The sequence below is a fragment of the Xyrauchen texanus genome, chromosome 36, assembly GCF_025860055.1.
Source record: "Xyrauchen texanus isolate HMW12.3.18 chromosome 36, RBS_HiC_50CHRs, whole genome shotgun sequence".
Classification (NCBI taxonomy): Eukaryota; Metazoa; Chordata; class Actinopteri; order Cypriniformes; family Catostomidae; genus Xyrauchen; species Xyrauchen texanus.
Window position 1 is genome coordinate 3,307,885 of NC_068311.1, and position 27,155 is coordinate 3,335,039.

Consider the following 27,155-nt stretch of genomic DNA (forward strand, 5'->3'; position numbering starts at 1 on the left):
AGGATGTAAAATTGTGTAGTTAGTGGAAATAAATGAGTTTAGGAGTAATGTGTGTGTATTTGGAGAGTAAAGGCACCAAGTTATGCATGTGAATTCTACATCCTGCAATGCTGCAAGCAATGTGTGTGTTTACATTAATTTGTCCATAGTATTTGTACTGTATGTGTTCACTAGAGTACTATTATATGTTGTGTTTGTCGTTGCTAGCGATGTTATTGAGCAGAAGGCTTTATTTGAAATATATATATATATATATATATTTATGTTTTTAATGTCTTTTTAGAACACAATTGTCCATGGCTCCATAAAGAGGGCGGGGCAGGAATGTCCTCTCTGTCCCCTGCGTTCGTCTATCACCTCTGGGGCCAAAGCTCCGGATCGAGAGGCGGGGCTTCCAGTTGCCATAGGCAACACTAGTCTATGTGATGTCATAGCAAATGGACGGGGCCATCTCAGAGGCTAGTCTCCCGTAAAAACATGGTCCCAATGTTATAGGACACTTTGCGTACGGGGACGGAGCGAGTGCTGGTGAGGGAGGCGTGGTTCTGGGATTTGCCCGCCTCCAGAAAATAGCAGATTCCCAGGATCTCTTTGGGGAAGTTGTCGGGAAGCTCCTGCCTGGAGCGAGGGACGAAGGAGAACGAGCGATCGTCACGCAAGAGTCTGAAAAACAAAAATAATGAAAGAAGGTTCAACAAATTCACTCATAATTGATTTACTATGACATAAAGTACACAGCAAGTGTGTGTGTGTGTGTATGTTTGTGAACTGTTTAGCTGTCTGCACCAACATTAAGTTGAAGCCCAAACAGGACCCATACTGGAGAACGTGCGACCTGACCAGTATGTCAAATTTGTATTTTATGAAAATCATAGTAGTCAATATTTGTAACATTATTTTAATAGTAAACATTCAGTTTTAACACTTTATTAGGATGTGTGTGTGTGTGTGTGGGTGGGGGGGGGGTTGAGTGGATACAATGAGGTTTGGTGACCTTGTGCACACTTGTTAAGTTTGTACAGAGATGATTTCACCTCTAAAAAACTAAATTGTGCCAAAAAATGACCAAAACAGCAATTGCTATTGGGATGGCCAATGGGGTGGCCAGGCTTCGGTCCATGGTGGCCAGATGCATGCTAAAACACATTAGTTGCGAACAGCCCCTATCTCGGGTGTCTGTGAGTGAGTGCGCGTTCACGAAACAAGTTAGGTTAACATTAAAAAATTATATTATATATTAAATAAATTTGGCCTTTGTTATATTAAATATATATTATCAAAACATTTATAATAATAATAATAATAATTATGTATTTTTTCATTAATAACAAACCAAACCCTTAGTTAAGCTTGGGAAAATGTACCCGAACTCATCTCGAAACCCGATCCTTTTTTCAGGTCCCGTCGGGCTCGAGTCAGGTAGCAGACCTCTAGTACCGTTGAGGACGTGTGTTAGTGTAGGTGTGTGCATGCATGTGCATATATTGGTGTGTGAATGTGTGGACAAGCGTGTTGGCGTTCTGTATATCTGAGCTTGATTATTCATGTCGAGTATGTGGTGAATGCTGCAAACGCAGGTGCTCGTTGGTGCATTCTGAATCCTGCACACACACACACACACACACACACACACACACACACACACACACACACACACACACACACACACACACACACACGTATGTATCTGTATGAGCAGATCTTCAGAGCTGCACTTGACTGCAGAGTATTGTCCTTGAAGCAGGTTGCCATAGAAACAGGTGTGACTCTCTCCACTGTGCCAGAGTTACACATCAGAAAAACTGACACGTGTGTGTGTGTGTGTGTGTGTGTGTGTGTGTGTGCTCACTGGTATGTGGTTGGGCTGACGTTGATGCAGCGCGGATGACTGCCCGATTCAAACTTGCTGGCCAGCGTGACGTTATTTCCAAACAGACAGTAGCGTGGCATCTTCACACCCACGACACCAGCCAGCACTGAACCCGAGTGGATACCAATGCGCAACTACAGAGAGAAAGAGAGAGTAACATTAGCAATCGCTTTTTTCCAAAACCTAGTGAGCTGCCTTGCTATCTATTGTCTACATGCAGCTATTTTCTAAGGCAGCATTGCAATTGAAATGTAACCTCGGTAGGGACAGGAATCATAAGGAATTTAGCAATTCCAGTTCCTCAATGGTTCCATTAATGTCATTTTAATGAAGCAATATTTGGGAATAAGAGATGTCCCAATACAATTTTGAGAACGAATACGAGTACCTTTTCGGTACTCGCCTTTCAAAATATTTTTTTTTTAATTCCACATCAACAGATTGTAACAGATGTAACATGCCTAATAAATAAATATTTTTTTCATCCTTTCATTCTCATTGAACTTTGTATTTTGAATCACTTTCCACTCCTAATTAATCTACAAACGAATAGCAAAAAAAACATGTATCCAATCAGAATGTATTCCTCGATGCTTACAAGCAAAGTGTGACCACTGTTTCACAAATCGCATGCAGGAAGCCGCTCTCCTTAGCCAAACCAGTGCATGAGTCTGAACTCCACCCCGTCAGGCCTTCAGAATTTCTACAGACTCCCTAAACAGAGCAGTGAATAGGCATCTAAAGTCAAGATTGTCAGATTCATCAGCCAATCAGGTTGATTTATTTGTTCTTGTGGGTGTGGTCTGAAGGATATGTCCCAGTCGAGGCCTTCTAGCTGGCCTTGAGTGACGCAATGATTCGCTTTAAGTGATGTATGTAATTGCAGAGCAGAGGAGGGTGGGGACGACGCACGCCTGGTCCCCAATCAACCCGATGGGGCGTGCGAGGGATAAAGGCGCCGGTGACGACAGTTCGAGAGAGAGAGAGAATTATGGGCAGCTGCCCTGTATGTGTTTGTCTGTGTCTTTTTATTTGATTAAATATTATTTATATTGTTAGTCCGGTTCTCGCCGCCTCCTTTCCCTTTAACCCCCTTAAAGTAATTTGAAAGCGAAGAGCACGAGACCTTGCTGACGAGTCGGCTGTCATCTGCTGGTATCGCCGTTGAGAAAAAGACCCTTATAGATTTAAAAACCTGAGATATTCTGCATGATCATACGATTGATTAATTAAACAGGAAATGAGGACTGATTTTCACTTCAAGTAAATTGGTAAGTGCTTTTTGCATTGTAGCAACATCAGGAGTTTTCGAAGTGTAAATTAGGCTGCGGATCAAGTTTTGAAAAGTAACCGTGTACCCTGACATAACAAAATGTATTGCAAGTACAAGGCTGTGGAATTAACGCATTAATTCAGTGTGATTAATTTTACAAAAAATGAATGCAATTAATCGCACTGCCCCCGGACCATAATAAGGAAGATTCCTGAGAAACGCAAGCTTGTAGTACCACCTGTTTACTCCAGAGGGCAGTAAGTGAAACTTCAGCTGTATGAGCAACACACAGTTTATACAGTGAAAAAAACCTTCAGTAACATGCGTTACGTTCTGGCGTTGAAAACACTCTAAAGGGATCTTAAGATGTGTTCTAAGATTGAGTATTAAACTATATTTAACTTGACACATTTAATGTGTCATCTTAGACATCTGATGCAGGTGTACATTGACGATCCTTAAACAAGCCCTCATAATTAATCTCCAACTGACTGACAAATTCACTTGTGAAATGGATTGCTGTGAACTGTATGACAATGATTGACTTATGATCAATAATATGGAAGTAAACAATACATTGTATTCTAAAGACGCTTTTTGTATCTTATCAATGATGAACTCTTCTGTCACAAGAATGAAATGCATTTTAATTATCTGAATATTTTTTATTTTATATATATATGTATATCATTTTTAAATATTTAAAGATTACTATGTATAATTATATATTGATATAAATATGTATAATCATTATATATTTAATTATTTTTATATGAGGGGCTTTCTCAACAAATATTTGTATATGCGATTAAATGCGATTAATTAATTGGGACACCATGTAATTAATTCGATTAAAAATTTTAATAGATTGATAGCCCTAATTGCAAGCTAAATCGCAAATATTATTAGAGAGCTTTTTCTTGGTATTAGTCCTCCTTGGTTCTGGCTTTCATGCAAGACATGTTTTTAAAATGTCTGTTGGTATTATTAGTTGACTGCCACATAATGTATGACGTGCATGTGGCGTCTTATTCAATGTGAAACTGTGTTTTCTTAATGGCATGAATGGCATGAACGGGCTATGGCTGTGTTCAAACAAATTAATTCATTACAACTTACAATATACAATATTATTTTTATCAAATGAAGTGCTTTTATTCAGAACCTCACAGCACAATCCAAAATACAACATTGGGGTTATTTTTGTCAATTAAAGTGCTGCACAACAGAGCATTTCATTTGTGAGATATTGCTTGAATATTATACAATTACTATGAATTAATTATTATTATTATTACTTTTTTCATTTAAATTGAGCTTTTATTTTGGCGGAAGCTTTTATTTTGAAGCCCTCACGTTTATGTGTGTATTTGACGGTAGCTTCTCATTTTCGGAAAAGCAGGTCACTACGTGACCCAGTGTGATAATTAAACTGCAAAAGGCTGTTATTTAATTGAATATGTAGTCTGTATGTGCTGTGCACTACAAAGTGAAATAGCGCTCTGCTCAATGTCATCTGCTACAAACAGAGTGCCCAATAATCATGATGGTGTTTTTCGTGTATGAGTCAAGGGGCTTTAATAAGTACAAACACTTTATGTCAGCACAACACTGGCTCCACACGCACATGCAAACATATATTTATCTAATTGAATCGCAGCCTTTACAGTTTTACAAGCACGAGTACATGAGCGTGGTATCGGACCCGATTCCGATACCAATATCGGTGAAGTTTGACGTTTGCTCCGTGTTTTGTTTTTACCGTGTCATGTCCATTCGACACAACATCGGGGTATTCTCGCACCTAAATCATGCGAAAGTAACCAGGTAACAGTTAAATCAAATGATACAGTAGCACATTTTTTTAGATATTTGGGTGTGTATTTTTATGCTTTGACGACTAGTTTTTTGTGCCCTTCACGTGTGGAGCGCAACTTGTTACTGTCTATATAGTGCACTCTAAAGATGTCTCATATGTGGTTACATTTCAGTTAGGATGTGGAATTTATAACAACATTTCTGAACATTACACATATGCACGCATAGGTCTACTGCATGAACTGAACCTTAAGATGCCTGTGAACGGCAGCGTCATCGAAAGGGCAAAGGATTTCTGATGTTCCCATGTCACGTGGAGTCCATGAATACAAACACATACACATATAATGATGATGCATGGTTGTCCGCAGTGACGACCCTGATATTATTCATGGTCTTGTTGTCACGGTGATGGTGCTGTCAATCACACAAACCGACTAGACTCACAGACAGACATTAAAGCCCAGTTCGGTTTGCAGCATCGTATTCCAATCTTGTCTTGTTTAAACAAACACAATCATTGTTGCGCTCATTACACTATGCAAACAACATAACATGCTCTTAACACACACACACACACACACACAAAACGCATGTGCCTCTCAGAGACACCAATTTGTTCATTGACTCCATCTTAACGATAGCAAACAACAATCCGACAATCAAATAGCGCCAAGCATTTGGAGTATTCGGCCATCTCAGCGGTGACTAGATTCCGATGGATGGACTAGATGGATACAGAAAATGGTACACTGTGCTCAGTACACATACTGCATATTGCTATGAGTAGAACAAATCCTCGGACTCACCTTGATTGGCTTTTCATCGGGCGTCAACACTTCTTCTGACAACTCCATCATCTTAAGAGCCATGAGGGCGATTGGCTTGGCATGGCTGTCAATCTTCCTGTGGAGCCCACCCGCCACACAGTAAGCATCGCCTATAGTTTCAATCTGTTCAGAGATAAAAATAAGATAATTCTTACGGTTGATATACACACAGACATGTGAATCTAATTAAAGGAATGTTCTAGGTTCAATACAAGTTAAGCTCAATCGACAGCCTTTGTGGCATAGTGTTAACCACAAAAATGAATATCAAGTCATCCCTCCTTTCCTTCAAAAGGGGCAAAAATCTGGGTTCCAGTGAGGCTCTTACAATGGAAGTGAATGGGGGCCAGTCTGTAAATGTTTAAAATACTCACCGTTTCAAAAGTTTAGCCACAAGATGTAAACAATACACGTGTTAACATGATATTAGTGTGATAAAATCACTTACTAACCGCATCTGTGTAACTTTGTTGCCATGACGACATAACAATAAACAAATAAAAACAAAGATTTAACAACTTTACAGTTAAAATAATATGCCATTTTTAATAATTTAAAAATAATTTAAGTGCTTTTGTATATCTAATGACGGTATTTTAACCTTGTGCGACCCCACGTCAACATGTGTGGATGTTGAATTTTGGCTTTGCTGTACGCAACGCATAATTTAAACGTATTAAAACTGATTGAATACTGTTCACAAGACTCTAGATTGTAATTTAAGGGTTAAACTTCTGCTGCACGAGTCACGTGAAGTGCTTCTATGGGTGCAAAGCCAACAAAAGTGCCTCTGTTAAGAAATCCCTATACGTTTGTTCATTGAAACCTGTTTAGATGTAAAGAGCAGCGTCTCTAGTTTCATTTGATATGCCGCTTTAAAAAATGCATTCAATTTTCATGCATCAGCGTGCTGATAAACATGATGTCCACATACGTGGATTTTGGGACAGTATTCACTCAAAAGGTGAAAAAACAGGTTAATTATTTCTTCTAGTTATAACTTTCAACATTAACACATCTGTGGGTCATTTCACTTCATTTTAATATCAATTTTGTTATATCTTATTTTCTTATCACTGTACAATACATTCATAAACATTAGTACATGCATTCCTATATTTACTGTACATTATCACAATGAGTTCATCCAAAAGCTGAGAAATGTTGCTTTCAGAGGCTTTATATGGAGTTAGGATGAAAATAAGGTGCATTTTAAACTGTTCTGAGATCAGTGCCGACAGACAGCACACTGGAGGTTAAGTCATGCACTAAATAGGGAGCATCCTATAGCTCTCCTATAACTGTTCTGAGACCAGTGCGGACAGACAGCACACTGGAGGTTAAGTCATTCACTAAATAGGGAGCAAGGGAGCATCCTATAGCTCTCCTATAACTGTTCTGAGACCAGTGCGGACAGACAGCACACTGGAGGTTAAGTCATGCACTAAATAGGGAGCAAGGGAGCATCCTATAGCTCTCCTATAACTGTTCTGAGACCAGTGCAGACAGACAGCACACTGGAGGTTAAGTCATTCACTAAATAGGGAGCAAGGGAGCATCCTATAGCTCTCTATGCAGTTAAGTGCGTTCACTCCTAAAATCTGATCATAAGTTCAGTTTGAGGCTGCAGATGATGTTTGGATCACTCAACATGTTTGACAGACACAGGACGATGATAATCAGATAATACATAGATTCAACATTTATAATGTATCATTTTATATGAACATGATTGGCAGTGATTGGATGATGCTGGACATTACTTTGAATCTGAATTAATTATGATAATTAATGATGTAATGTGTGTAACATATCAAAAACATGAATAACCAACACTCCTGAAACATCTTATTTGATAAGAAAAATCTGACTTTCTATAGCCTGGTATCATTTAAAATATCACAACTTGGTCCCGCTGTCCACATATGAGGACATCCATTTTTAGGAAAACTATTTTTTATTTTTTTTTGCTTGTTTATTAGGTGCTACTCGTTACAAATCAAAAAGGGAAATGGAAATGCACACAGCAGTCATAAAAAAGGATGAATCTCATTAATGTATAACAAGAATGTGTTGTTGTTGTTTACATAATGAGAATTAGTGGGGGAAATGTGTTTAATTGTCATTAAAATAATGTCACAATGCCAAAATATTGAAATTGTCCTTTTGATTTAGGGTGAAGTATGACCCGGACATTTCTCCATGAGATTCACCCAGGCACACCCCCACACGTCCTATTATTTCAAAGCGACACAAACACACTTCGATTTTGCCTCTTGACGCTCGGTGGCGGCTGCTCTCAGATATAACACTGAATAACACTTAACACAAAGCAGGTGAGGGACGCATGAATATGAATATTTCTCTCTGGAGACGAACTGATGCCAACGCTGTACCACAACAACAAGGCATTTACATACAGGAGCAGAAAAGACAAAGAGTGTGTGTGTGTGTGTGTGTGTGTGTGTGTGTATGTGTGTGTCTAGCTCACACACACGTTTGTTTGCAGTAATGAAAGAATGGTGTTTCATAATGTCAATTTATCGACACACAGTGTGTGAACTTGTATTGGTCCACATTGTGTGTGTGTGTGTGTGTGTGTGTGTGCATGTATTGTCACTGTCTAATAGATCAGCTTGTAAAGCTAAAAGCTTTTAAACACTGAAGTCTTTCTTTACCGCACTGTTTGTAGCTCTTTAATAAAGTGGAGTATTTAAAGTCAGCATAAAATCTAAATTGACCCCATTTATTTTCTTAATGCGTTACTGGTCTTATTGTATTCATGCATGGTTTAATGACTGACTACTGAGAGATTGCAGCCAATAGTCAAATGTTTAAGTCAGTTTTAACCCCGCCTCTTCAACAGCCTGTCATGTACACAACCTGCAAATGCAGAGAGGTGTATTTTCAGCTGTTTCCCTCCCGAAACCCTGTACAATTCTCCAAACTACTTAGAATTTTTACATTTCAAAGGAGGGGGAATGGCTGCGAATTCATGGTTGTGTTCGAGGCATTTCACACCTAAATGCTTCCACGATCACTTCTGATGCGACAGAGAGAAACTGGCTTAAGTTTATTCATATTTTTTTAATGCATGCATTTTTCAGAGGTACCTTGGGATGCACAGCATGAGTAAGTGCTCTTTATTCTTTAGATTTAGTTATTGTGATTAAAAACTTTTAAAAATTGCAATTTTATTCACTTGTTTCTTATTCATCTGCATTGCACTTGCACAACTGCTCCAGCCTCATCGTAGGCAAAGACCTCTATGTGCAGTGCATTTGTAGGCTGGTTATGGTTTAATGTTGTCAGTTTGGTTCTTAAATTTGTGGAAATGTGGGCCAGTATTTAATGTAGATAATTTCTTAGTTACTCTGGTAACTGGCTCTTATATTAGCAGCACTGTATAAATGGTCTGGACATATATAGCGCCTTTTTAACCTTAGCGGTATTCAAATCTCTTTTATCTCATGCACCAATTCACACACCAATGACGGCAGAGCTGCTATGCAAGGCACTAGCCAGCCATTGGGAGCAACTTGGGGTTCAGTCTCTTGCCCAAGGACACTTCGGCATGTGGAGTCATGTGGGCCGGGAATCAAACCACCAACCCTGCGATTAGTGGCCGACCCACTCTACCAACTGAGCCACAGCTCAGGGTTACGTGTGAAATCATCATGATGATTATGACATCACAACTTCCTTATCCAGCTGAGGAAGTTCAACCTGCCATAAGAGCTGCTGACACAGTTCTACTTGGCCATCATTGAATCTATCATGTGTACATCTATAACTGTCTGGTTTAGTTCAGCCACCAAATCAGACAGAAGGAAACTACAATGGACAGTCAGGACTGCTGAGAGGATTTTTAGTACCCCCCTGCCATCCTCTAAGACCTGTATGTCTCCAGAGTGAGGAAACGTGCAGGAAGAATCACTCTGGACCACACACATCCTGCCCACTCCCTCTAAGAACTGTTGCCCTCTGGCCGGCGCTACAGAGCACATCCAGGACATCCAGGCACAAGAACCGTTTTTACCCTCAGGCCATTTTCCTCATGAACAATTAAACTTCCTCAGGACTCCCCATAGTGCACTAATGTAAATAAATACCTCATTCGCATATGTAAATTCACATATAACTATACATACCCCTACCTTGGACATACATTAACACTTGCACATGTACATACGCCATTCTGTTGTATGTCCTATTATTTGTTTGTCTATTTACACTCTTACTTTGTTTTATATTCTGTGTCTCACTATAATGTTCTGTGTGCACTTGTTTCTCCAATCACCCAAAAATATTATTTCTGGTGTACGTGAGAACACTTGGCAGTAACGCTCATTCTGATTCTGACAACCACAAGCTCATTAACATATGACCGCCCACTTTCAGCCAACATATCAACAAATAATCAGTATCCTGCAACTTAAACTGCCCTGATGAACAGCACAGAGATGTTATCCAATCATAATAGAAGCTATTACCATATAATTATTCTTAATAATTCTTAAAGGTACAGTACCCGAAACAGCCCGTTTAACTGTCACGGAGAGGGTGTAAAAGGGCCATGACAAACTAAATTACAGAGCAAGAAACCATCCAAGTTTGCAAAAAAAAAAGCAACAAATGAGTAGAATATGATCACTTTAACATTATGCGTGTGTACCTTATAGACGTCCAGTATTCCGCACTGGTAGTCAAAGCGTGTGTAGAGTTCGTTCAGCATGCTGATGACCTGCATTGGCGTACACTGCGCACAAACCGCCGTGAAACCCACGATATCGGAGAACAGCATAGTGACATCATCAAACTTCTTGGCTTGAACAGGAAGTCCCTGCCACAGTCTCTGAGCCACGTCGCCAGGGAATATGGAATATAGCAGATCCACGGTTCTCCTTTTCTCCTCTTCTAAAGCTTGATGGGTCTTCTCCAGAGTGGCTTTGAGTTTATCCATGCGTTTCTTCAGTCCATCCTGGGCTTTCGCCTGTTCCCCAACCTACAGAAGTGATTAGACAAGCATTATGTAATCACCCTTTTTGGAAGTCTTTTAGTATGTTCTACACTCATAGGAGTTTTAGAATAAAGGCGGCTTAAAGACACCAAAACACAGCTTAACCTCCTTAACAGTAAAACCACAGTAAGGCAAGGCCATGAGTATTGTCTTTATAACTTGCTGACAACAGCAAAATAACAAGGACACCAAAATTGGATGAATAGTTACATTTATTAATAATGAACTATAATAATTGTGTGTGGGGGGGTGGTATGGGGGTAATGTAAAATGTAAAAAAAACAAATTTTTGCATTTTTTGTTTTTACATTTTTTTGTAAACATTGTCACAAATGATGTCGATTGAGCTTAACTTGTACTGAACCCCAGTCAAAAGTGTGTGTGTGTGTGTGTGTATATCAGCTATTTTACAACAGATTTCAATATGGCTCATCCAATCAGATTTGAGAGATTTTAGAATTTCAAAAGAACTGCACAGAGAATTCTAGACGTAACAGAACTATTTTGTGGATTCAAATGTCGAATGAAACTTAATGATGCCGCCTGACACACCCACCAGGATGACATCACGCGTAGCATCATGCATGGGGATGTCCGACAGATGTAAGCCCCGCCCCATGAGCTCCTCTAGCCTATCAACACGCGGAGAGCCCAGGAACATGATGGAGTTGGATTCAGGTAAGTGAAGCATCTGACCTTTGAGTTCCATCACCTGAGAGAGATAGAGAGCACACACACACACACACACACACACACACACACACACACACACACACACACACACACACACACACACACACACACACACGGAAAGTAACGTTCATTTAATGTGATGAAATAGAAAGAAAAATTGCATCTCATATTACAAATGCAATTTATTTGTAGGGAATTCATAATATTGCAATAATCAAAATAATGAATGCAATAAACCCAAAGTGTTTATCACTGAGAACACACTCATATGAATATGTTTACATGGTTGTAAAGGAAAACAACAAAGCATGGTGGATTTTAGTGCCCTTTATTTCAGATCTGAAACACTAGATTTCTCAAACTGCATAAGGAGAGAGAGAGAGAGAGAGAGTTAGAGACAGGCAGAGTTATTTTATTAGGATTTGGTTGCTATGGAATTCTGCATGTTTTATGGAAATATGTCTATAATCTTTAAATATGCTACATAGGTTATGTAGCTATGATCTCTCTCTCATCTCTCATCATTGGACTATTCTGGTTAATTTTTCAAGCATACTCATACTATTGTTTATACTTTAGGTAAGGGGTTAGAGCCCATCTTCAAGTCTCTAATTACAATGATAGTCTTGTCTCTAGATAATGCATAAGTCCCCAAGTCAAATTAAGAAAATGTGATTTTCCGCCTGTTTTATAGTCTGCCAGTTGAAAATTGTAAATCCAATCTCTTAGAAAAGTACAAACGGCACATTTTGAGGTATCACTCATGCCTGTACAGTTTAATACTTGTGATTAGGGGTTTGTTTAATTCACAAACTGCAAGTGTGTACAATAGTAATAGTGATGCTTGCCTTAGCACACCTCATCGCTCTGTCCTGATACACACGCAGGGTCGAATCTGAGCACAAGTGTGTAAGTGTACAATGACACGGCCAATTACATAACGGGACGGAGATCTCAAATTCACACACCATCTGCCTGAAATTATGTGTGTTAACGTGTTTTGTTGAATGCAAAAGTGAATTTCATGTTTGAATGAAAAGCTCATTAAAAAGAAGATATGAAGTGTATCCGTTTACAAAAGTGTGTGTGCATCTTCTCCTTGGTCCTGACTGTGTAGATGTATTATGCAGAAATAGGGAGTTCTGCTTAAATAATGCAGTGAGCTGCAAGATTGGGCACTCTCTCTCTCTGTGTGTGTGTGTGTGTGTGTGTGTGTGTGTGTGTAACATAAATATAGGGAATGTCCTACTTCTAGTTCCAAATTTACATGCTTCTATAATTGACTCATGTTGAGTGATTTTAAAAGAACACTCAATCAGAATGAACAGCAGCTAAATACTAAATACCACACCAAACATGTCACTATACCATAAAACCGCAACCAAAAACTTTAGAGTTAATACTGAAAGTGTTACTAAACAATAATACCAAATTTAGTGTAAATACTGAACATGTTACTCAACAATAATACCACATTTAGAGTTAATACTGAAAGTGTTACTAAACAATAATACCACATTTAGAGTAAATACTGAAAGTGTTACTCAACAATAATACCACATTTAGAGTAAATACTGAAAGTGTTACTCAACAATAATACCACATTTAGAGTAAATACTGAAAGTGTTACTCAACAATAATACCACATTTAGAGTAAATACTGAAAGTGTTACTCAACAATAATACCACATTTAGAGTAAATACTGAATGTGTTACTCAACAATAATACCACATTTAGAGTAAATACTGAATAATACCACATTTAGAGTAAATACTGAATAATACCACATTTAGAGTAAATACTGAATGAATTACTCAACAATAATACCACATTTAGAGTCAATACTGAAAGTGTTACTCAACAATAATACCACATTTAGAGTAAATACTGAAAGTGTTACTCAACAATAATACCACATTTAGAGTAAATACTGAAAGTGTTACTCAACAATAATACCACATTTAGAGTAAATACTGAATGTGTTACTCAACAATAATACCACATTTAGAGTAAATACTGAAAGTGTTACTCAACAATAATACCACATTTAGAGTAAATACTGAATGTGTTACTCAACAATAATACCACATTTAGAGTAAATACTGAAACTGTTACTCAACAATAATACCACATTTAGAGTAAATACTGAAAGTGTTACTCAACAATAATACCACATTTAGAGTAAATACTGAAAGTGTTACTCAACAATAATACCACATTTAGAGTAAATACTGAAAGTGTTACTCAACAATAATACCACATTTAGAGTAAATACTGAATGTGTTACTCAACAATAATACCACATTTAGAGTAAATACTGAAAGTGTTACTCAACAATAATACCACATTTAGAGTAAATACTGAAAGTGTTACTCAACAATAATACCACATTTAGAGTAAATACTGAATGTGTTACTCAACAATAATACCACATTTAGAGTAAATACTGAAAGTGTTACTCAACAATAATACCACATTTAGAGTAAATACTGAAAGTGTTACTCAACAATAATACCACATTTAGAGTAAATACTGAAAGTGTTACTCAACAATAATACCACATTTAGAGTAAATACTGAACATGTTACTCAATACCACATTTAGAGTAAATACTGAATGAGTAACTAAACAATAATACCACATTGAGAGTAAATACTGAATGAGTTACTCAACAATAATACCACATTCAGAGTAAATACTGAATAAAACCACATTTAGAGTAAATACTGAATGTGTATACAACAGTAATACCCACATTGAGAGTAAATACTGAATGAGTTACTAAACAATAATACCACATTTAGAGTAAATACTGAATAAAACCACATTTAGAGTAAATACTGAACATGTTACTCAATACCACATTTAGAGTAAATACTGAATGAGTAACTAAACAATAATACCACATTCAGAGTAAATACTGAATAAAACCACATTTAGAGTAAATACTGAATGTGAATTCAACAGTAATACCCACATTGAGAGTAAATACTGAACATGTTACTCAATACCACATTTAGAGTAAATACTGAAAGTGTTACTAAAAAATAATACAACATTCAGAGTAAACACTGAACATGTTACTCAACAATAATACCCCAATTAGAGGAAATACTGAATGAAACCAAAATTAGAGTAAATACTGAATGTGTATTCAACAGTAATACCCACATTGAGAGTAAATACTGAATGAGTTACTCAACAATAATACCACATTCAGAGTAAATACTGAATGTGTATTCAACAGTAATACCCACATTGAGAGTAAATACTGAATGAGTTACTAAACAATAATACCACATTTAGAGTAAATACTGAATGAGTAACTAAACAATAATACCACATTCAGAGTAAATACTGAATAAAACCACATTTAGAGTAAATACTGAATGTGAATTCAACAGTAATACCCACATTGAGAGTAAATACTGAACATGTTACTCAATACCACATTTAGAGTAAATAATGAAAGTGTTACTAAAAAATAATACAACATTCAGAGTAAACACTGAACATGTTACTCAACAATAATACCCCAATTAGAGTAAATACTGAATGAAACCAAAATTAGAGTAAATACTGAATGTGTATTCAACAGTAATACCCACATTGAGAGTAAATACTGAATGAGTTACTCAACAATAATACCACATTCAGAGTAAATACTGAATGTGTATTCAACAGTAATACCCACATTGAGAGTAAATACTGAATGAGTAACTAAACAATAATACCACATTTAGAGTAAATACTGAATGAGTAACTAAACAATACCACATTTAGAGTAAATACTGAATGAGTAACTAAACAATACCACATTTAGAGTAAATACTGAACTTGTTATTCAACAATAATACCACAGTGAGAGTAAATACTGAATGAGTTACTAAACAATAATACCACATTTAGAGTAAATACTGAATGAGTAACTAAACAATAATACCACATTTAGAGTAAATACTGAATGAGTAACTAAACAATACCACATTTAGAGTAAATACTGAACTTGTTACTCAATACCACATTTAGAGTAAATACTGAAAGAGTAACTAAACAATACCACATTTAGAGTAAATACTGAACGTGTTACTCAATACCACATTTAGAGTAAATACTGAATGTGTTACTAAAATATAATACAACATTTGGAGTAAACACTGAACATGTTACTCAATACCACATTTAGAGTAAATACTAAATGAGTAACTAAATACCACATTTAGAGTAAATACTGAATGAGTTACTCAACAATAATACCACATTTAGAGTAAATACTGAACGTGTTACTCAATACCACATTTAGAGTAAATACTGAATGTGTTACTAAAAAATAATACAACATTTGGAGTAAACACTGAATGTGTTACTAAAAAATAATACAACATTCAGAGTAAACACTGAACATGTTACTCAATACCACAATTAGAGTAAATACTAAATGAGTAACTAAACAATAATACCACATTTAGAGTAAATACTGAATGAAACCACATTTGGTGTAAATACTGAATGTGTTACTCAACAATAATACCACATTGAGAGTAAATACTGAAAGTGTTACTCAACAATAATACCAAATTTAGAGTAAATACTGAATGAGTTACTCAACAATAATACCACATTGAGAGTAAATACTGAATGAGTTACTCAACAATAATACCACATTTAGAGTCAATACTGAACGTGTTACTCAATACCACATTTAGAGTAAATACTGAATGTGTTACTCAATACCACATTTAGAGTAAATACTGAACGTGTTACTCAATACCACATTTAGAGTAAATACTGAATGTGTTACTAAAAAATAATACAACATTTGGAGTAAACACTGAATGTGTTACTAAAAAATAATACAACATTTGGAGTAAACACTGAATGTGTTACTAAAAAATAATACAACATTTGGAGTAAACACTGAATGTGTTACTAAAAAATAATACAACATTTGGAGTAAACACTGAATGTGTTACTAAAAAATAATACAACATTCAGAGTAAACACTGAACATGTTACTCAATACCACATTTAGAGTAAATACTAAATGAGTAACTAAACAATAATACCACATTTAGAGTAAATACTGAATGAAACCACATTTAGTGTAAATACTGAATGTGTTACTCAACAATAATACCACATTCAGAGTAAATACTGAATGAGTTACTCAACAATAATACCACATTCAGAGTAAATACTGAATGAGTTACTCAACAATAATACCACATTCAGAGTAAATACTGAATAAAACCACATTTAGAGTAAATACTGAATGTGTATTCAACAGTAATACCCACATTGAGAGTAAATACTGAATGAGTTACTCAACACTAATACCACATTCAGAGTAAATACTGAATAAAACCACATTTAGAGTAAATACTGAATGTGTTACTAAACAATAATACCACATTCAGAGTAAATACTGAATAAAACCACATTTAGAGTAAATACCGAATGTGTATTCAACAGTAATACCCACATTGAGAGTAAATACTGAATGAGTTACTCAACACTAATACCACATTCAGAGTAAATACTGAATAAAACCACATTTAGAGTAAATACTGAATGTGTATTCAACAGTAATACCCACATTTAGAGTAAATACTGAATGTGTTACTAAAAAATAATAAAACATTCGGAGTAAACACTGAACATGTTACTCAATACCACATTTAGAGTAAATACTGAATGAGTAGCTCTAACTATACAATAATACCACATTTGGAGTAAACACTGAACATGTTACTCAATACCACATTTAGAATAAATACTGAATGAGTAACTATACAATAATACCACATTTAGAGTAAATACTGAATGTGTTACTAAAAAATAATACAACATTCGGAGTAAACACTGAACATGAACACCACATTTAGAGTAAATATTGAATGAGTTACTAAACAATAATACCACATTTATAGTAAATACTGAATGAGTTACTCAACACTAATACCACATTCAGAGTAAATACTGAACATGTTACTCAACAATAATACCACATTTAGAGTAAATACTGAATGTGTTACTAAAAAATAATACAACATTCGGAGTAAACACTGAACATGAAAACCACATTTAGAGTAAATACTGAATGAGTTACTAAACAATAATACCACATTTAGAGTAAATACTGAAAGTGTTACTAAACAATAATACCACATTGAGAGTAAATACTGAAAGTGTTACTCAACAATAATACCAAATTTAGAGTCAATACTGAACGTGTTACTCAACAATAATACCACATTGAGTGTAAATACTGAAAGTGTTACTCAACAATAATACCACATTTAGAGTAAATACTGAACATGTTACTCAATACCACATTTAGAGTAGCCTAAATACTGAATGAGTAACTAAACAATAATACCACATTTAGAGTAAATACTGAACGTGTTACTCAACAATAATACCACATTGAGAGTAAATACTGAAAGTGTTACTCAACAATAATACCACATTGAGAGTAAATACTGAAAGTGTTACTCAACAATAATACCACATTGAGAGTAAATACTGAAAGTGTTACTCAACAATAATACCACATTGAGAGTAAATACTGAAAGTGTTACTCAACAATAATACCACATTTAGAGTAAATACTGAACATGTTACTCAATACCACATTTAGAGTAGCCTAAATACTGAATGAGTAACTAAACAATAATACCACATTTAGAGTCAATACTGAACGTGTTACTCAACAATAATACCACATTGAGAGTAAATACTGAAAGTGTTACTCAACAATAATACCACATTGAGAGTAAATACTGAACATGTTACTCAATACCACATTTAGAGTAGCCTAAATACTGAATGAGTAACTAAACAATAATACCACATTTAGAGTCAATACTGAACGTGTTACTCAACAATAATACCACATTGAGAGTAAATACTGAAATGTTACTCAACAATACCACATTGAGTAATACTGAACATGTTACTCAATACCACATTTAGAGTCAAATACTGAATGAGTAACTAAACAATAATACCACATTTAGAGTCAATACTGAACGTGTTACTCAACAATAATACCACATTGAGAGTAAATACTGAAAGTGTTACTCAACATACTAATACCACATTTAGAGTAGCCTAAATACTGAATGAGTTACTAAACAATAATAACACATTGAGAGTAAATACTGAAAGTGTTACTCAACAATAATACCACATTTAGAGTAAATACTGAACATGTTACTCAATACCACATTTAGAGTAGCCTAAATACTGAATGAGTAACTAAACAATAATACCACATTTAGAGTCAATATTGAACGTGTTACTCAACAATAATACCACATTGAGAGTAAATACTGAAAGTGTTACTCAACAATAATACCACATTTAGAGTAAATACTGAACATGTTACTCAATACCACATTTAGAGTAGCCTAAATACTGAATGAGTTACTAAACAATAATACCACATTGAGAGTAAATACTGAAAGTGTTACTCAACAATAATACCACATTTAGAGTAAATACTGAACATGTTACTCAATACCACATTTAGAGTAGCCTAAATACTGAATGAGTTACTAAACAATAATACCACATTGAGAGTAAATACTGAAAGTGTTACTCAACAATAATACCACATTTAGAGTAAATACTGAACATGTTACTCAATACCACATTTAGAGTAGCCTAAATACTGAATGAGTAACTAAACAATAATACCACATTTAGAGGAAATACTGAACATGTTACTCAATACCACATTTAGAGTAGCCTAAATACTGAATGTGTTACTCAACAATAATACCACATTGAGAATAAATACTGAAAGTGTTACTCAACAATACCAAATTTAGAGTAAATACTGAATGAGTTACTCAACAATAATACCACATTTAGAGTAAATACTGAACGTGTTACTCAACAATAATACCACATTTAGAGTAAATACTGAACGTGTTACTCAACAATAATACCACATTTAGAGTAAATACTGAACGTGTTACTAAACAATAATACCACATTTAGAGTAAATACTGAACGTGTTACTCAACAATAATACCACATTCAGAGTAAATACTGAATAATACCACATTTAGAGTAAATACTGAATGAGTTACTCAACAATAATACCACATTCAGAGTAAATACTGAATAATACCACATTTAGAGTAAATACTGAATGAGTTACTCAACAATAATACCACATTCAGAGTAAATACTGAATAATACCACATTTAGAGTCAATACTGAACGTGTTACTCAACAATAATACCACATTGAGAGTAAATACTGAAAGTGTTACTCAACAATAATACCACATTGAGAGTAAATACTGAACATGTTACTCAATACCACATTTAGAGTAGCCTAAATACTGAATGAGTTACTAAACAATAATAACACATTGAGAGTAAATACTGAAAGTGTTACTCAACAATAATACCACATTTAGAGTAAATACTGAACATGTTACTCAATACCACATTTAGAGTAGCCTAAATACTGAATGAGTAACTAAACAATAATACCACATTTAGAGTCAATACTGAACGTGTTACTCAACAATAATACCACATTTAGAGTAAATACTGAACATGTTACTCAATACCACATTTAGAGTAGCCTAAATACTGAATGAGTTACTAAACAATAATACCACATTGAGAGTAAATACTGAAAGTGTTCCTCAACAATAATACCACATTTAGAGTAAATACTGAACATGTTACTCAATACCACATTTAGAGTAGCCTAAATACTGAATGAGTAACTAAACAATAATACCACATTTAGAGGAAATACTGAACATGATACTCAATACCACATTTAGAGTAGCCTAAATACTGAATGTGTTACTCAACAATAATACCACATTGAGAATAAATACTGAAAGTGTTACTCAACAATACCAAATTTAGAGTAAATACTGAATGAGTTACTCAACAATAATACCACATTTAGAGTAAATACTGAACGCGTTACTCAACAATAATACCACATTTAGAGTAAATACTGAACGTGTTACTAAACAATAATACCACATTTAGAGTAAATACTGAACGTGTTACTCAACAATAATACCACATTTAGAGTAAATACTGAACGTGTTACTAAACAATAATACCACATTTAGAGTAAATACTGAACGTGTTACTCAACAATAATACCACATTCAGAGTAAATACTGAATAATACCACATTTAGAGTAAATACTGAATGAGTTACTCAACAATAATACCACATTCAGAGTAAATACTGAATAATACCACATTTAGAGTAAATACTGAATGAGTTACTCAACAATAATACCACATTCAGAGTAAATACTGAATAATACCACATTTAGAGTAAATACTGAATGAGTTACTCAACAATAATACCACATTCAGAGTAAATACTGAATAATACCACATTTAGAGTAAATACTGAATGAGTTACTCAACAATAATACCACATTCAGAGTAAATACTGAATAATACCACATTTAGAGTAAATACTGAATGAGTTACTAAACAATAATACCACATTCAGAGTAAATACTGAATAATACCACATTTAGAGTAAATACTGAATGAGTTACTCAACAATAATACCACATTCAGAGTAAATACTGAATAATACCACATTTAGAGTAAATACTGAATGAGTTACTCAACAATAATACCACATTCAGAGTAAATACTGAATAATACCACATTTAGAGTAAATACTGAATGAGTTACTCAACAATAATACCACATTCAGAGTAAATACTGAAAGTGTTCCTCAACAATAATACCACATTTAGAGTAAATACTGAACATGTTACTCAATACCACATTTAGAGTAGCCTAAATACTGAATGAGTAACTAAACAATAATACCACATTTAGAGGAAATACTGAACATGTTACTCAATACCACATTTAGAGTAGCCTAAATACTGAATGTGTTACTCAACAATAATACCACATTGAGAATAAATACTGAAAGTGTTACTCAACAATACCAAATTTAGAGTAAATACTGAATGAGTTACTCAACAATAATACCACATTTAGAGTAAATACTGAACGCGTTACTCAACAATAATACCACATTTAGAGTAAATACTGAACGTGTTACTAAACAATAATACCACATTTAGAGTAAATACTGAACGTGTTACTCAACAATAATACCACATTTAGAGTAAATACTGAACGTGTTCTAAACAATAATACCACATTTAGAGTAAATACTGAACGTGTTACTCAACAATAATACCACATTCAGAGTAAATACTGAATAATACCACATTTAGAGTAAATACTGAATGAGTTACTCAACAATAATACCACATTCAGAGTAAATACTGAATAATACCACATTTAGAGTAAATACTGAATGAGTTACTCAACAATAATACCACATTCAGAGTAAATACTGAATAATACCACATTTAGAGTAAATACTGAATGAGTTACTCAACAATAATACCACATTCAGAGTAAATACTGAATAATACCACATTTAGAGTAAATACTGAATGAGTTACTCAACAATAATACCACATTCAGAGTAAATACTGAATAATACCACATTTAGAGTAAATACTGAATGAGTTACTCAACAATAATACCACATTCAGAGTAAATACTGAATAATACCACATTTAGAGTAAATACTGAATGAGTTACTCAACAATAATACCACATTCAGAGTAAATACTGAATGAGTTACTAACAATAATACCACATTTAGAGTAAATACTGAATGAGTTACTCAACAATAATACCACATTCAGAGTAAATACTGAATAATACCACATTTAGAGTAAATACTGAATGAGTTACTCAACAATAATACCACATTCAGAGTAAATACTGAATAATACCACATTTAGAGTAAATACTGAATGAGTTACTAAACAATAATACCACATTTAGAGTAAATACTGAATGAGTTACTCAACAATAATACCACATTCTGAGTAAATACTGAATAATACCACATTTAGAGTAAATACCGAATGTGTATTCAACAGTAATACCCACACTGAGAGTAAATACTGAATGAGTAACTAAACAATAATACCACATTCATAGTAAACACTGAATGAGTTACTAAACAATAATACCACATTTAGAGTAAATACTGAAAGTGTTACTCAATACCACATTTAGAGTAGCCTAAATACTGAATGAGTAACTAAACAATAATACCACATTTAGAGTAAATACTGAAAGTGTTACTCAATACCACATTTAGAGTAGCCTAAATACTGAATGAGTTACTAAACAATAATACCACATTTAGAGTAAATACTGAAAGTGTTACTCAATACCACATTTAGAGTAGCCTAAATACTGAATGAGTAACTAAACAATAATACCACATTTAGAGTAAATACTGAAAGTGTTACTCAATACCACATTTAGAGTAGCCTAAATACTGAATGAGTTACTAAACAATAATACCACATTTAGAGTAAATACTGAACGTGTTACTAAACAATAATACCACATTGAGAGTAAATACTGAACGTGTTACTAAACAATAATATCATAGTGTAAATACTCATCACATTAATTAACCATAACACCACCAAGACTGAACAAATGATTACATCATGACACCATAGTCAGAGTAAATACTGAACATCTTGCTAAACCAGCAGCCGCAGAACTCTACACTAGATCAAGCAGAGTTCTAGCGCAGTTGATTCCTGCAGGAGGAAACTGCAGGAACAATCCTGGCCGGCGTTCAAGCTTCCCTGCAGTGGAACCATTTATAGAATGCTACAATAAATATATAATCAGCCCAGAGACACAGACATATGCTTCCTCTAGCTTCAATATACACACATACACACACAAACACACACATACATTTCCATATCAAACATAATTCTGGATCAATTAATCCATATTATCATGATTCAGATACCTAGATGTGCCACCAAGCATAATACAATACAGTACAATTGGAATGTGATGTAGTCCACTATTAATTTTATTGATCTGGTTTTGTTACTGAAAGGTTCTAGGTTCAAACCCCTTTAATGCTGATTCATGAACTATAACCAGATAGCAAACCGACGTAGAATCGATGTCTCTCATGGCATCGAAACAATCTCCGACATTGATTGCACATCTTTTTGCTCATCGAAATCACGTTTAATCTACGTTGTTCACGCCATTGAAAACGAACATAAAATCGATCTAATTGGTTTGATTACCTGCCATTGAAACAATGTTAATTTCAGTTGAGTGAAACAACGTCATAGAATCAACACAGTTTCAATCTATAATCAATCTGATTAGTTTGCTTACCTGATGTTGAAACGATGTTATACATTTAATATATTTTCTACTTTTGTTTTTAAAATCCCAAATACTTAAAAATGCATAAAACAGCATATATAGTATGTACTCTTTATTCAACACACAACACAATCAGTTACTCATTGTTTTATTTATACAAAATATACATTTACAAATACATAATTCTTTGGATAATACTTTTCACCCTCGTGTTGTTCTGAACAGTCAACATTTTAATTTTTTGGAGCACAAAAGTACATTTGGGACTGATATTCTCAGTCACCATTTTCTTTCATTGCATCTTTCTTTTCTATAATACTGAGTGGTTGACTTAAATTCAACTGTCAGCATAAACGTCATCCATACGACTCCAGCGGTTAAATGAATGTCTTCTAAAGCAACACGATTGCTTTTTATATGAAACATATCAATATTTTAGTACTTAACTATAAAGCAAATTTTTAACAAAATATAAGTACTTTTTTCTGGAGTAATTCATGTGCATCAGTAAGTGTACTGGCAACATTTATTTCCATTGACATCTGTTTTTTAATCTGCACCATGTATGCTTCATCCATGCATTTGCAAACCCCCCTCTGGTAGGACATAAAAGCTTTCAAAGGTGGAAAATTGTGATCATTGATGAGAAAGCCTTTACCATTCAATGGTGTGAATGGCAAAGGCAAATAAATCAGCAAAAAAATAAATAAAATGCAGCTGAAAAGCAGTGGTGGACAGTAACGAAGTAAATGTAATTCGTTACTGTACTTAAGTAGCTTTTTTGCGTATCTGTACTTTACTGAAGTATTTAAATTTGGGGAGACTTTTACTTTAACTCCACTACATTTCAAAGTCAAATATCTTACTTTTTACTCTACTACATTTCCAAAATCAGTCGTTCCTTTTTACTTATGAGTGGATAAAAACGTAACTGGTCAAACGAGCCGCCAATCACAGTACAGCGCGCGCGCTTTGTTTTGAACTTGCCTTGGCGGCATCTACTAAGCGCTGAACCAGGGGTGCGTTTCCCAAAAGCATCGTTAGCCAACTATGGTCGCAAGTTCCGCCGTTATCATCATAGTTCAACTAGTCGGTGTTTCCGAAACCATCGTTCCAACGAACATTCGCAAACAGCATCGCAGAGTTGTGTGGTTGGAACGACAGCTCTCGACCTGTGGTTAGAAGCAGAGTTTCTTGTTATTATAACATGTGGGCTTAATAAATTATTATCTTGAGCCAAATAAGCAAGATGACATTCAGTACAATCAGTATCTTTAATTTAGAAGACATACAAATGTCCTTCATGTCTTTTAGTTTGTCAATAGATTTAAAGCACCGCTTTTGAAGAGTGCGATGTGTGAACGTGCTCTAGTGCGTAAGAACGAGCCTATGATTGAATCTGGAAATAAAGCAAATAACTGAGAAAAATATGAGATAGTCCTCAGATGACATGTCCGTAATTTATAGCAAAACATCTAGCATTAATTCGATCGCAAACAGATTCATTAAAAGTAGTTTTACTCCACCACATGTGTGACATCATTAACCAACGTGGTTGAACAACCAATTTGCGACAATACGGTTTCGGAAACAGTCGTGACTAGCAAGTTGATTTCTTCAACAGTGCATCGTACTCACGGTAGTGGAGCAGTAAGTTACGCCGTTGTACGGGAAACGCAACCCAGAGCCGTTAAATATGAGAGTTGCGAACATAGACGGTTGCGACAGTGATCTCGCCGCTACGCGTCACGTGATTCGTGTAGCTCTCAATAGTTCCAAACAAATTGCGCTGCCAATGATTTTAAGCGGGGCAGAGAGCAGCAGCTATTATTGCAGCAATTATTGGTAAATATTGACGCATAATGTACATTGCTTATTATGTTGACACTAAAATGACTTGCATATAATAGCATTTTTTTCTGGGGAGTAGCAGAAACACTGCATTAATACGTTTTTGTGTTTAACTTTGAGGGAATTGGTTGCTCACATAACATAGAATATATATATATATATCTATATATATGTATATATCATGTATGTGTGTATGTGTGTGTGTGTGTGTGTGTGTGTGTATATATATATATATATATAGTTAATGGCGTTGTGCAGGTTTATGTGAATGGATCATAACATTAGGATGTTAATAATTATGACCATAGACACTCGAGAAAAATATATACAGTAAATACTGTAAATGTATTATACCTTATGGGAACAGTCCCCTTCCCTCCAAAATTAAACACACAAAAAATTTATTCAATTCAAATATATATGTATATATACATATATACGGTTGGCCCCTTGTAGATTCAAACGTGCGCATGCGCAAAACTCAACATAGTTTCAACGTAGAACAAACGTTATGATTTCGAGCAAATCGGTGGCAGGTACATGTTGATGGATCAGCCTCATTTCGACGTTGGATATATGTCTTATTTTTGACCGAACAATGTTCTGATGTAGGCCTACCGAAAAAAAGTGAATGTTGATTTAACATTGAAAATTGAACGACGAACGATACCAACTTTTATAACTAAAAATAGACGTTGAATCGATGTCTCCTTGCTATCTGGGTAATCAATGAGTCCTTGATCCATACATTTAACTTCAAGTTACTCCAAGAGAACTGAACCTGTAATATATGTAGGGTACAGTCATTCATTTTAGACCAAAGAATCTGGTTAAACACTATTTCCTAGAGAAAATTTCATTTTTCAGATCAAAATATAGAGCGAGTGTCAGTGGTGTTTTAGTCCTCAATGAGTTTGTAAAGCATGTGACTGCTATGATGCCTTTTTTACTTTAAAGACTGACTTTAGCACAAGCAAATGCCTGAGGCCTGAAACATACATTACACATGTACATAAATGCAAATGCTTCGAGCTACGCTAGCTTGGTTTTTGTGGGGGGATATTTCAGGCACCGATGATGCGCTAAGACTGTCCTAGATAAACTAGCTTGCTAGGAGACAGTCTCTAAGTTTTGTGCCGTTGACGATAGAACTGAAGTCAATTTTGGTTTTAAAGCTGAAATTTCTGCGCCACAAGTGCCACCAACAGAATTGCAAAAATAACCTTTGTTTTCAAACAGCTTTCTGAATACTCCCCCGTCTTCCATTGATCAAACAAACAGGTAGTCCCGCACCCAACTCATGCCAATGGTTGAGTGCATGCTGTCGTTTTGGAATGGACGGGTCGCTCAAAACAAACAGATACGTTTTTATAGCGCCACAGAGACAAAGTGTTTTCCGTTTCAGAAAGCTAGCCTACTTATATGGTTAACTTATTGTTGTCTCTGCATATTAAGCTGGGATACGAGCAAGTATTTTAACACAGAAAAAGGTGCACACTTCAGCTTTAACTGCTGAAGCTAATCAGCCAAACT

General features: G+C 34.9%; 1 protein-coding gene across 1 annotated transcript in view; it reads right to left on the reverse strand.

The window, feature by feature from the left end:
* Positions 1-452: 452 nt before the first annotated feature.
* gucy1a2 (guanylate cyclase 1, soluble, alpha 2) overlaps positions 453-27,155 on the reverse strand; it is a 44,322-nt gene continuing 17,619 nt past the window's right edge. Inside the window, exons 5-9 of the mRNA XM_052106704.1 lie at positions 11,368-11,523; positions 10,467-10,796; positions 5,771-5,914; positions 1,850-2,004; positions 453-663 (exon numbers count right to left, since the gene is read on the reverse strand). Coding sequence (XP_051962664.1) covers positions 453-663; positions 1,850-2,004; positions 5,771-5,914; positions 10,467-10,796; positions 11,368-11,523 — 996 coding nt within the window. The remainder of the gene's footprint in view (positions 664-1,849; positions 2,005-5,770; positions 5,915-10,466; positions 10,797-11,367; positions 11,524-27,155) is intronic.